The sequence below is a fragment of the Phasianus colchicus genome, chromosome Z (assembly GCF_987193195.1).
Source record: "Phasianus colchicus chromosome Z, bPhaCol1.hap1.1, whole genome shotgun sequence".
Lineage (NCBI taxonomy): Eukaryota > Metazoa > Chordata > Aves > Galliformes > Phasianidae > Phasianus > Phasianus colchicus.
The window spans coordinates 17,245,603-17,259,622 of record NC_143476.1 but is presented as its reverse complement, the minus strand read 5'-3'; the positions used below and the strand labels follow the sequence as shown (position 1 = coordinate 17,259,622).

At 42.2% G+C, this 14,020-nt stretch overlaps 1 protein-coding gene across 1 annotated transcript in view; it reads left to right on the top strand.

Annotated features, from left to right (window-relative positions):
* Positions 1 to 397: 397 nt before the first annotated feature.
* Positions 398 to 14,020, top strand: part of MAN2A1 (mannosidase alpha class 2A member 1) — a 110,622-nt gene continuing 96,999 nt past the window's right edge. Inside the window, exons 1-2 of the mRNA XM_031602663.2 lie at positions 398 to 977; positions 12,634 to 12,894. Of these exons, the coding sequence (XP_031458523.2) occupies positions 843 to 977; positions 12,634 to 12,894 (396 nt within the window). The 5' untranslated portion in view covers positions 398 to 842. The remainder of the gene's footprint in view (positions 978 to 12,633; positions 12,895 to 14,020) is intronic.

The following is a 14,020-nucleotide window of genomic DNA, read 5'->3' as shown; positions in this document are numbered from 1 at the left end:
CCATTCGCCTGCGTAACACTGTACGGGAGGAACAGCGTGAGCACACCGCGCAGCCCTCGTTCTGACAAGTCTCTGCCGAGCACCGGGCTGCCGTCGACCACGGCTACGGGCGAAGAACTCCCTTCCCCGTCCCTCTGCGGGCGGCGCCCCGGGGACAGCCCCCAGCTCCGGCCTTCCGCGCCGCTGCCCTCTGCGGGTAGGGCGCGGTGCCCGCGCGGCGGAGAAACAGCACTTCCACCCCGAAGGCCGCCGCTCGGCCCCAGGGCGGCGCGGTCCATTCCGACCCAACCGAGCCGCGGGGCGGGGAGCGGGGGCGGTGCCGCTCCCGTGACCCGCTCCCGGCACCGCCCACCCGCGCGGGGGCGGAGCGCGGCGCTCCGGCGGCGGCGGGGCCGGGTGGTGGCGGGCGGGGGTTGCTCTCGGCGCGGAGCGTGTGCGCGGCGGCGGCCCGCGGTGCTTCGGCGGCGGCAGCGCTCCGGCCGCGGGGCGGGGGAGGAGGTGCCAGACTCCGGCGCCGCTTGCCGGTGGCGAGGAGGAGCGGAGCGCCGGGAGGAGAAGGAGGAAGGGAAGCGGGGAGTAGCGGCGCTCGCTCGGCCCCGCGGCGTGCCGCCGCCACTTCCCTGCCGGGTGCAGCCCGAACCTGATCCGCTGCCGGAAACTGCCGGCTCGCCTCCGGCCGCGGCGCGGGGCTCCGGCGCGGGGGGCGACTTCTCGCACTTCTCCGGCGAGCGCTCGGGGCTGCCCCGCCGGAGGAGCGCCGTTGCCGCGGTGCCGCCGCCACCCGGCGCGGGGGCAGAACTTTCCCGCGGCTGCACCGTGCGGGGCGGCGGGAGCGCGGCGCGATGAAGCTGAGCCGGCAGTTCACGGTGTTGGGCAGCGCGGTGTTCTGCGTGGTGATCTTCTCCCTCTATCTGATGCTGGACCGGGGACACTTCGACCACCCCAAAAGCCCCCGCCGGGAGGGCACCTTTCCCAAGGTGAGCGCGGCGCCTTCGGGCCGCGGCGGGGCGAGGGCGAACGAGCGCCCTTCACGCCGCGAGGGGAGAGGGCGGAGGGGACGGGGAAGCGAAGCGGGGCGGGGGGGACGCCCGCTTCCTGCCCTCGAGCCGCTGTGCCGGGGGTAGCGGAGAAGGCGGCTGCGCTCCTCGGCGGCGGCGGGCGGGTGGGCCGGGTGGGCCGGCGGGGCAGGACGCGCGGTGCCGCCTCTGGGCGGCGCTGCCGAGCGCGGCGCGGGCAGGGAGGGGCGGCGCTGCCTCCGGCCGCGGCGGGGCCGAGGGGGGCGCGGGCTCCTCGCGAGCCGCGCTGGCAGCCGGGGAGGCTGGTAGCGAAAGGGGAGAACTGGAGGGCAAGGCGTCAACAGGTGGGCTGGGGGGAACGACGAGTTCGCTGGGGCCGCCGTTGTCACTGAGCGTTGGTGTGGAGCCGGAGGTGGCTCGCAGCCGGCAGCGCGGTGAGGCTGTTGGACGGAGCGTGTCCGAACAGCTCGCCTCCTCTTGGTGCCGGCAGGGGTGGAAAGCTAAAAGCAGCGTGGCTGTAGTGTTAAAACAGTTCTGTTTGCAACAGGAATTAAAGTATTTTGGAGAACACGCAGCATGCTGTGCAGGAGGACGGAACTGCTGCTTATAAAGAGTTTTGTGTTCTCGCAGTAGTAGACCCAAATTACAGGAAATTCTGAACTGCAGATACAGTTCATTTTGCTTTCTTGTATTTCTTCTGCTTGGGAAATTAAACTGGAAGTGTCTTAGTACAGCAATGAGGTATCAGGTGGAACTTGGAAGGCATGCCAAAAAAGTAACATCTTATTTTTCTGATGGAGTAACCAGCTTCTCGTCTAGTGCAAAGATAATAACTGACACCATTTTATTTTTGGCCAAGTTAAAAGCCTCGACTTCAGTGTAGGAAAGGACACAGCTCTGTTCAGCCTCTGCTTCTTGGAGTTGCAGTGCAGAGGTCAGCTACTGGCTGTTTTTGGAACTAGGAGAATGGGAGAGAAGCAGTGGAGAAGAAAGACCAGACTCTTGCAGCTGCATGTGCTTGGTCTGTAACTCCAGCAGGAAGGTAATTTGTGTGGTACCTGTAAAAGCTACTGTGAGTGCTGTTTTGGTGATGTGGTCACTGCCAGTATTAGCACAGCATCTCATGTCTTTGTATCACTAGTTGAGTTCAATCCTGGTAAAGAATAGAATAGGAAAGTATATCTTTTTTTATGTCGTGCTTTGGTTTCAAAAACTGAAGTGAATATGGAAGATCTACTGGATATGTTCGGTTTTCCATTGTCAGTATCTTGCAGTTGAAATTCCAACAGTGTAACATTGGTCTGGCGGTGTAGAGTCAGGTAAAGGAAGACATTTTACTGTCTGTCCTCCTTCCTCTCTTCTGACCCCGATTACTTTTTTCTGCCTTTTCCAAACAAATCCGTTTGAAGCTGGTTGCTCTCACTGCAGAATTCTCTGCCAGCACTGTTTCACTCCTTTTGGGTGAATAATTACCCTTTTCCTTCCTACTGCTTTATCCTTTGAGAAGGTTACATGTTAAGCTGATGGAACTTTTTTGCTGCCCTTTGGGTTCTGAATAGAATTTTTTTCACTGTTTTAAAAACTGGAATGCTTCTGAGCCCTATCATGCATCAGCTTAAAGTTGAAATGAAAGGTGAAGAAGGGCAAGGGGAGCTACCAAAAATTGAGAAGAATGTGCGGTTGTAGCTTACAGGAAAACTGTGTCACTGTAGCATTTCCAGAACGCTGTGTTCTGTATGGTAAGTGAAGCTACTCACAGATGTAAAAACTTCAAGCAGTTTTTGTTTGTGGAAAGCTTTGGCAGCAGCGTATTGCATGTTTGTGGATACAGGAGGACGTTTTTTTCATGATGACAAAGGTCAGTTTTTTTCATACTGGTTAGAAAAAGGAATTGAAATTTTTTATGACTTTTTTTGATAGCTTCACTTTATCTTTTTCTGATCTGATAATGTGTTAGTTTTTCAGCTTTGTTACAGCTCTGCCAGGAGACTCTGCATGTCCTGAAGGTTACCCTTCCTGTTTTACGTAACGTCAGAGGACAGAAGTGGGTACCCCTGGAAGCATCCTCTTCTCTAAGCTTATGAGTGTGTGTCTGTCTACACTTCCATTTCTGCCAGGATTAGAGCTGGGATTTTTAGCAGGCAGTGCCTGTTGATCTGCATTACTTAAATAATGTGGTACCTAGTACCAGTGGTAAAATGCTGATAATTACTGGTCAGATTTCATTTTCATAGTTTGTTCCAGATGCTGCTTGTTGCATGATCTCATGATAGTGTGCATCAGACTGAGACTTGTGAACCTGTCTTCTTTCAGCTGCATCTGCTGTTGTTCTCAAGGGCTGCTCTTCCTGAGCTTGATTTCTAGTTTGAGAGTTCAGGTAGTTGTTCAAGCATGCCGACAGAAATAATTGCCAAAATAATTTTGGGAGGAGATCTCCCAAGAAGCATAAATATCCCTAGGCAAATGCTTTTACATGTTCTCTAACTAAAATGCTTGAAAATGCTTTTTGCTGCTGTGTGAAAGAGAATCTGTGGTCTGACTCAGGAGGTGGTGATATCTTCTGTTCAGGGGCTGAATTTGCAAAAGCTCGCTTCAGTAGTCATTTTCAAAGTGAATGTTGTCCATGCACCGTTGTAAAGTGGCATTGTGGCAACTGTAAAAGAGCTTGAACTAATGAGATAATTTATAGCCTTGTCATCACTAATGGTTCATTTAAATCATATCAGAAGATCTGCGTGTTGCCGTATATAGGAAGTCCCTGAGAATTTTGGGAAGATTAGGTACCTACAGTATACAGAGATTAAGATTTGCCTCTCTTCTGATTCCAGCATATAACTTCATGGATCCTGTCTGATTATTGTAAATGTGTCATTCTTAATGTAGCCATATCACAAGCTCTGTCTTTATCTGGTAGATTTTTTGTAGCCACTGTAGGATCTCTTCTTGCTGTAATATACCATGGGCTCTGGTATTCTTCCCCAGGGGTTGTTTCTTTCCTCTCCTGTGCTATTTTTCTTTATTTTCCTTCAGTATCACTCTGATGTGGATCTCCAATGTCCAGAACTGTTACCATGACTGCTTCCCATTAATGCTCTGCTCAGGAAGAGCATTTGGCTTAAAATCTCCTTAGAGAGCTTATCAGCAGTTAATAATGACCTGCTCAAGACAGTTCAGGCATTGCTATGTACTTATTTTAACCTTCTCATTTTAGTCAGTGTTTTTACTATAATGGTTATGCTAGTTATATATGTTCTGGAGAGTAAGAGTAGAATTGCTGCTGCATACCTTTCCCATTTCTCCACTCCTTTAAGTAAACAAATAGAAGCTGCTGGGGAAAGTACCTCCTTTTGGTTAAGGAAAATGTCTGAAAACATCTGTGGCTGTGTGAATGGAGAGGAAAATGCTCCAGCTATCAGTTCTTTGCATTTAGAAAGCTAATGAAAGATCCTGAAAGTGAGAAGGACAAATTGTACAGCTGATTTGCATTCCTACTGTCCTGCCTCGAAATAGGATGCTTCCTGTCTCAAGGCACACAAGGATACTGTGTGTCCTAGCATCCTGTCTCAGGATAGGAATGATGTTTCTACATTGTGCAGAGACAAGCTTGAGGTGAAGGAATAACCTTAGATCCATTTTTGTATTATTGTTGAATCAGTCTGCAGCTCTTACCATTGTGTAAATCACCTAATGGAATTTACAAAGGAAAATTTAAAAAAAGTTACAGTGTATATTGCTTCTGTCTGTAATAACAGAGTTCTCTGAGATATCTTGTGACTGTCTGGTGAGGTTTTGGAACGGTGCTTAGTTCTTTGCTGTCTCTTGTTCTCTGAGTTTCAAGTACAGGGGATTCTTGGGCTAGATTGATACAGCTAAATATAAATTTCATTCAAATCAAGTTTGAAGAGGAGCAGCTTCATTTGAAGATCCAGTGTTACTGTATACAGATGAGTACCAAATACGAATAAGCACATATTAATCTATTTTCTATTTTGGATTCAAATAACTTTAATAAGCCTAACTGCTTATTTTCTCAACTAACTTTACCTTGAGCTAGGGTAAATCCATAAAAGCTGTTCATTTACAGAAGCTGATGGAGTATTTCTTTTGATTCTGAATTTTGCTTGACTTAAGCTTTAGAGAGCATGGTGTACTCTTAAGACAAAGACATACATTAAAAATCCAGTGTTTCTTAAATTAAGTGGAGAATTTATTTGGGGGCAAGAATATTTTTGCTTCAGAAATATGTCCTTGATATGATCTTCACTCTTGTGCCTGTGCAAATCAAAGCAGCAACACAACAGAGCATCCTCTCTTGCTACTTGGATGGTGATGCTCTGAGCTTGGAACGAAGCGGATTTTTTTTCTAATCATTTTCAGATAGCTTGCTTTTGGATTCTATGGGACACGTCCCCACCATGTGCAAAGATGTTTCTGGAAATATGTTTTTGAAACTCAGATCTGCCACAGTTCTGGTTGATAACAGGAATAGGATGAAGTAATTGCTCCTTTTTATCTTAAGTCTTCCCTTAAACTTTATCAGAAGGAAAACAAACGTATAGCAACTTCGATACTTAGTGTTTTGCTGCTTTTTTTTTAAACAGTTATTTGCTGAGTCAAATTCCTTCTGATAAACCCCTCCTATCTCCCAGTGCTTTATTATTTCAAACTTACTCTGATACTGTCATGTATGTGAAATGCTTTTACTGGCTCTGTAGCTGCATTGTCTTGAACAGAGATGATGAATACAGTTCTCTAAAAGCAGTTGGCTTGTTCTTTCATTTCCTATATCCTTCCAGCAAAGGATTAAGGCCTGGCTGTTGATGTTACTTCTAAAGCTTCTCTGCTGGCTTCCTGTTTTCAAAGCATCCACGTGATGCTTCATATATTTTTCAGCAAAAAATACAAGTAGTGATTATTGCACTGTGCAGTGTTATTTCATCTGTGCTTACCAGTTGTTTGGAGGTAATACCACCTGGCTAAAATATAAATCATAGTAGTTAGGAGCAGTAATAGGATGAAATTGGGGCCAAATACATGCCAGAAACACTGGCAGCTCTCTGAGTCTGAGGACTGAACAAAGGCATCTTGTGAGCTTTGCTCTGGAATTACTGGTAGGCTAGGAGTTCCTCTGCTGAAAGGCAGCCTGCCTTCAGTTAGCCTCAGTTTCCTTTAGGTGGCTGTAACTGTAGTGCATCATCAGCTTGTGCTCCATAGTTGCTGTGCCCCTTTTCTGTGCTGTACATACCTCAGCTCCCTTCAGTGTTAGCAAGTCTTTATGCCTTTTGCTTTTGAAATCACAGAATCATAGCATGTGAAGGACTGAAAGGGACTTCATATGCCAGAAATACTCAGCTGTAGTTTTGCTGGACATGTAGCGAAGTGAAATCAGTGGCTTACCTAAACTACAAATAGATACCTTTTGTTGCTTCGTGTTCTTATCATGATCTCGCAAAAATATTACAGCGAGCTCAGTTAGAATGGCTCTCTGAAGGCAGGAGATTTTGCCAAACCAGTCTGGTGGCCTTCTCTGATGGAATGACAGCATTGGTGCACAAAGAAACTGAAGTCATCATCATGGACTTCTGCAAGGCCTTTGACAGGGTCCAGTACCACATCTTTATATCTGAACTGGAGAGAGATGAATTCAAAAGACAGACTATTTGGTGAGTAAAGAAGTGTTTGGAAAGTTGCAGCCAGGGGGTTGTGTTAAATGGCTCTGTGTCCAGGTGGAAGCTGGTGACAAATGGTGTCTGCAAAGGATCCGTCTCAGGACCAGTGTTCTTCAGCAGTGGGAATGAGTGCATCCTGAGAAATTTTGCTGATAACTCTAAGCAGAGTTGTGCAGTTGGTACGATGGAAAGAATGCCATTCAAAAAGACCTGTATAGGCTTGAAAAGTGAGCCCATGTGACCCTAGTGAGGTTTAACAAGATCAAGTGCAAGGTGTTGCACTTGGGTCGTGGCAATCCCAGGTAAGAGTACAGACTGAGAGAAAAACTCATTGTGAGTGGCCCTGCAGAGTACCTGGGGATCCGGTAGACGAGAAACTGACAAGAGCCATAAGTATCCTGGGCTGCATCAAAAGAGGGGTGGCCAGCAGGGAGAAGGAGGTGATTATCTCTTTCTTTTCTGCACCTGTGAGGCCTTATCTGGAGTACTGCATCTAGGCTTGGGGCCCCAAAACAAGGAAGATATGGAGATGTTAGAGATGTCTAAACGAGGCCATGAAGATGATTCGAAGGCTTGAGCACCTTATGAAGAAAAGCTTTGAGAGACCGGTTTTTTACATGTTCTGATAATGATACAATGTGGGGGGAATGGCTTTAAAGTAAAAGAGGAAAGATAGGTTAGATGTTAGGAGGAAATTCTTTACTTAGAGGGAGATGGGGCATTGGCACAGGCTGCCCAGAAAAGCTGTGGATGCCCCATCCCTCGAGGTGTTCAAGGCTAGACTGGATGGGGCCCTGGAGTAGCGGTTAGCGACCCTGTCCATGGGAGTGTGGAACTGGAATGATCTTTAATGCTCCTTCCAACATAAGCCATTGTGTGAAATCGTTAAGAAGGTTATTTAGATAATTTTCACTAATAAAAGTAAGTCTTCTGCTCAGTTTAATAAATGCTATAAACCATCAGGCCTCCATTCAGCATCCGCTGTGGGCTGAACACACCCAGGGACTTCAAGCTGCTCCTCGCACCCCTTGCCCTCCTTCTCCACCTTCAGAGCCCTCCTTTGTATGCTCTCTGATAGTTTTATGTCTGTGGTTTGTGGCATCCAAACCCACACCCAGTGCTCCAGGCGAGGCTACGCAGTGTGGAGTAGAGTGGGGCAACCTTTCCCTCACTGGCGGTGCTGGGCCTGGTGCACCCAAGGGGCTGGTGGGCCCTTGGGGCTGCTGTGGCACACTGCTGGCTCCCGTTCAACTTGCTGTTGATCCTTCATTGCACACAATGTTTCATTGTGTTATTGGACTTACCTCTTTGTGCTGGGTAACAGTGTTCTCCTTTCTGGAGAGGGTCCTTACTACAGTATCAATTACAAATATCCTGGAACAAGTAGGAGACGGTGAGAAAGCAGGCTGTTCTGAAAAGTTTGGGTCTTGAAAAGATTAGAAGCGTGAAGAAATGTCACTCCTTCATACGATGGTAGGAGCAGATTGCTCAGTGCAGGTAATGTACTGATTAATCCACATTTTTTTTATTATTTCCACCCCTTCCCCCACCCCCCAAGTGGGTGGAGAATTAATCTGGGTTATCTTCACATTGGACTGAAACGAAATCTTCCAACCTTGTATAACTTTGGGGATGCTGAAGAGATGAGTGCTCGGGTGGAGCCATTCTACCCGAGCAGCTTTACCTAGCTTCAGTATTGCTAGATTTGTTGGTACTTTGCTCTACATAGAATCATAGAATATCCTGAGTACATGTAGTAGTATTTATCATCACTGTCAAGTGAGAGTTATGTTGCCTTTCTTACTTTTAAGTAAAATCTTTATTTGTATAGCCCTTCAACATTTGAAGATGGTAAAAATGCCTTTCATTTATCTCCAAAACTATTAAAAAGTAGTTGACTGGCTTTATAAGTCAAATGATTCATGTAATTTCACACTGCGTTTCCTTATGTAAAATAAGCATGTAGATTCATAGAGTGGTGTTTAGTTGTCTCCATTTAGACTGAGCAATAGTTATCCAGAAAGCATATTTCCCATTTTCTGTGTGGTTGAGTGTAACTCAAAGTCTTGGAAGAGAACTGCTTCTGTTCGAGGAAGAACTAATGCTGTAAACTCTGGGCAAAATCTGCTGATGCTTATGAATTGTACAGCAATCCATGTTTTGCTGTCAAGTATTTACAAAGCCATTTAGACTGCAGCATTTCAGGTACAATTGAGTAAGATAAATTTAATGCATCTCTGCTCAGTTATTAAAATAAAATAAAACTGTCCTCCACTTCCAATATGGGGAAAACTTTCTAACTTAATCTAGAAAAATACAGCTAGAGTATGATGTTAGTGATCAGTACAGATCCTATGTGTTTTATCTTCTGTTTTATCTTTTAATTAGACTTATCTGGTGCTCTCGTAACATGTTGCTAAACTGTTTTACTACTAGATTGATGTCAATCAACGGGCAACTAGCAAATGGGGCAGTGTAAGTCACTACCTTTCTCTATCAGTGCTGAAGCTGAATTCCATTTGTGTTATTTTCATCGTCTTGAAGATTTATTGTGTTTTTCATATTTATCTCAAATTCTACAGTAATTTCATTATCAAATACTACATTTTAAACATTGTCTACTCCTACCCACTAAAAATGAGTAAGGAGAAAAGGTGAATGTAGACTGGAGGAGGAAAAAAAAAAGCTTTTGGTAAGGGTTCTGTATGAAATTATGAACAAGAGAATGGATTCTTGACACTCTCATTTTTATACTAAATGAAATCTGGGATCCAATTTTAGTTTGTGATACTGCTGTTTCTTAAAGTTAAATCCAATGGCTGATATATTGTATAATGAAAATTGAAAATATCATCCAAATCTACAAAGACTTGGTTACCTGTCACTTTTAAATTGGATACTACATGAGGCTGTAGTTTAAATATTCTCAACTATAGCTTATTATTTGATGTTTTCCCTTCAAGCTGAATGTCCTGTTTGAAATGTTTGTAAAAGAGACGTGATATGTCTCATAGTCTTTGGAAAAGAAAGCAGATAGTTTTTATTAATGTCAGTTGTTAGTTTTCACCATGGGAGGTTAGGTAAAGATTTCTGTCCCTGAAGATGAAATAATTACATCTTAATATTATCATAAAATCACTGTTCTTCAGTGTTCTAGGTAGACTTGAACTCTCCACCTTAAAAATAAATTATTGATGGAAATTTATTATAATACATAAAATCATTACTTGAAGATGGATGGGAAAAAAATTACTATTTCTTTGGACACAAGAAGCAGGGAACTTAGTTTTAAAATATTTTTGCCATATAATACACTAAAATGCTTGAACATATAGATATTTTAGGGTTGAAAGTATAGAAATTTAAGCAAAACGTCTATCTTGTAAGAAACATAACGTGATCTCTGACTTTAGAAGTTTGTGCCAGAAGCTGGCAGTATATGCCAATGGAAGGATGAGTTTAAACACGCATTCAGTGTTATTTTTTTAAATGTTCTGTCTTTGTTGACTGCTTAGAAAGTACACAACTAGATGACATGAGGCAGATTAGTGGTGTAATCAGTGACAGGATAGTTAGTGGCCTGTTGGTAATCACTATAAGGCTCTTCACATGTAGGCATAAGTAAAATATTTCTAAAACATATGTGAATGAGAAGATTTAAACAGTTGCATGTTTTTACAGTTGCAGAAGAAGAGTATATAGTGGTGAGATAGGTGCAGATAACATTTTCACTGCTTAGTCATTTGATAATTTTGAGCTATAATCATATGCAGTAAAACAGGTAATAGCTACAGTAGATGATGGCTATATTTTAACTTTTTAAGAATCTAAATATCAGAGGCTATGTTGGGCAGCCTGTATAGTCTGAATGAGTATTATTTTTATATTGTTCTTTCAGAGTGGCATAACAGGATGTTATCTGAGTGTAGAAACTTTTCGTGTTTTTTTTTTACAGACTTTGAAAGGGAAAATACTGATTTTATAGAATGCGTACCTACATTATTTAATGTAGTTTGTGAAAGATTCGTTGTTTTTTCTGAGCCACTAGGGGGCATGAGACGACACTATTTTTTTTCTTCCTTTCCTGCGTCCTGTCATCTGCATATTGATCTCCTGTTCTTTGTTCATTTTATTTTGTAAGTTTCTAGTATTTGACTTCAGTCTGTCCTTAGATTCTAGGGTCTTTGCCCTACATCTCAGTTAACGTAATCTGGATCTATTGTCAAGATGCATTTTTGTCTTTTGAGAAACAGTAAGGTCTTACATGTGTTGTATTAAAAACTGTTACTGTTTACAGGATGCATAAAACTAAGAACAAAATGAAACAATGAATCAGCCTTTTTTGCACAGCCTGGAAAACGAGGGGGCAAACTTACCAACTGTAAAATTTAACAAAGACTAAAACTTATCTTCTGCATAATTACAAAGAACTGTAGAGATAAAATTACAGAAATGACTAGTAGAGCTCAAGACGATGACTGGTATCTTGTATTAGGGGACTCATTTTCCTACAGACTTCCGAAACTGAGCAGAATTTAAAATACAGTGCTCATCACAATTTTAAAAGAAGGTTTAATCCCTTGCAAATTACAGAAGTTGGAATTAGTTGACTTTTGAACTAGGCAATTTGTACATTAAGCAGAAAATGGAAGGCTCTTAAGTGAATGATTGTCATGGGGGGAAAACGTCTAATACACTGAGGCTATTGCTGATACTATTCTATTCTACTTCCTACTTTCCATAGGAAAGTGTTTAACTTGTCATTAGAAGCATAGATCACAGAACGATTGTCTGCTGAATGACTGTTATTTGTATTTTGTGTTATGGGTGAAACATAAACACTTGAATCAGCAGATGATTTTGTTGCAGTTACAACTTCTTGATGAAACAGCGTCAGACACTGTATATTTTGGGGTCTGGCCACAACTTTAAAAATAGAAAAAAAAAACCACTCAATTCCATTTTATCTTTTATTATTGTTAAGTTGAAATCTTTCTGAGGAAAGAAATAAATTATTATTAAGATTAAATAACCTTAAAAACATGTTAGGTGGTATGGCCTCTTCTGACTGTGGAAAAGCTAACACATTCATTGTTTGAAGAAAAAAAAAAAGCATACCCAAAGTGATTCGGAATGGATGGCTAGTAGGTCAAAGAGCAGTACCATTCTAGACATCTTCCTCGCTTATGCTATCTCTTGTACTCCAGTAGTGTGGTAATTAAATGCCATAAATTGCTTTGTGCTATAGGTCTGCACCTGTCCTTACAAGTTACTTGGGAGCTATGTTGACTTCTTTCAGTGTGTTGATGTTATCCTCTATCCTTCCTTTTGTGGTGTACAGTAGAATCATCTATGGAATCCTGTTCTCCAGCAACTGAATATGGTATTCTAAGTGCAGATGCTATTGGTTTGCTACTGTCTTTTATGGAACAGTATTGATTGTCTAATTATACAGATTATTAGAATATTCAGGCAGCTAAGGATATCTTTTTTTGTGCTTCTGTTAATTTCTCTCCACATTTCACTGAAAATAAAAAACGATATTTATTGAAACATCTCAGTTGTAGAGGAGAAAACATAAAAATGTATTTATGTCCTGTTAATTCCATCATGCGATGACTGTCTAAAAATAATGGCTTTCCCTTTGGTGTTCTGATGTGGTGGCAAGTGAAATTTTTTTTTTTGTATGTCTTTGATAGACATGAAAAATTTGATGTAGGCATATTTGGTACTTGAAACAACATGACCTCTTAGGAATATTTTTGTATCTCTTTTGCTATTTTTTCATGTTCTGAGAGTAGTTTTCTTGTGTTGATTTCTTCTTTATTTTGTCTTCATATAAAATAAAGAATATTTTTGTGATAATGTTACTACTGTGAAATTGATGTAAAATAAAAAATCAAGAATTAGTCTGAGAATTAATTAAATTTGCCTTCTTCTTTATACAGGGCCAGCTTTCAATATTGCAAGAAAAAATAGATCACCTGGAACGTCTTTTGGCAGAAAATAATGAGATTATTTCAAACATACGAGATTCTGTGATCAATCTGAGTGAATCAGTAAAAGATGGTCAAAAAAATCCAGTGGCTATAAACTTCAGTCAAGGTTCCCAGTCAGAGCTCTTTCCTTCTGCTCCCACTCTGCTTTCAGTTGATTCCGAGGATTGTTTGTTTGCTTCAAAAAGTGGAAGTCATAGTTCAGATGTGCAGGTAAGCAGAATGTCTTTCTTATTCTCCTAGCTGCCATTACCTCTTAGAATTCTGAAAACATCTATATACTGATAAAGGCCTGCAACTTAGCCCCCTACCTAAGATGTAATAGAACTGTTCGACTGACTGTTATTGTGTTTAACAGAAAATGTTATGAAACTGTTCCCTTTTATCTTCTCTAAACCGTCTAGAAACAAAATGTGATTATGATGACCCAGCATGTCAGCGTGCTTTAAAATTCTTAAAAGCAAACAATCGAAAATTAATCACTGCTTTTTGTTTATTGTTCAATATCTTCAGAAGTTCTTAGAGGCTCTCAGATTCATTCCTACTTCCTGAAATTCTTGTAAAGCTGATGTAGAATAATCTGGGAATATTAATCTTGATTTAAACAGGTTTTACCTTTTAGTGATAGATGTGTAGGTGGGTCTTGAAAAGAAGATGAAGCTTGATTAACAGCTGATCATTTGCAACAATTTCCAGTATTGTGCTCTATTTTGAATATTATTTGTGTATTTTGGCATTCTTGGGCATCTCCAGTTTGTATAGACGCTTTCCTCAGAAAGGAGGAACGTATCCCCTGTTGACTGGTTAGCTTGAACTGGTCAGGATGGAGTTTTTAAAAGTCAAATTTTTCAAGCTGAGTTTATTTCACTTTCTGGTGCTGCCTGTGAGTTCATTGACTCTTATGTATTCAGTTTTAATGCAGTGTTTCAGGAGTGCTAAGAATACTGTGTGAAGTTTGTGATCTGTACAGTTTTTGAGAATCTTGTGGGAGTGCTATAAATATTCATAGTACTCTAAAGCAAAGATTAAATTTTGAATTCCAGCTTTCTCTCATTCTATAAGTGGAAGTATTTCTATTGTAGGCAAAAGACAGTGGATTTAAGATGAATAAGTTTACACATCTGAACAGTTGTAACCTCTGATTTATCATTTATAACACCTTTCAGCTCTTCAGGGATAGGCATTTCCTTAATATGTCTCTCACGGAGAAAGATTTTTAAGGGTAGTAATATCTAACCTTTTGTGTTTGTACTGCATGTTAAGACTTATGCATTAGCATAACTTGTTTTCAGGACAGTGGATTGTTAACAGGTTGTTCCTCACACAGTCTTTCTTCATA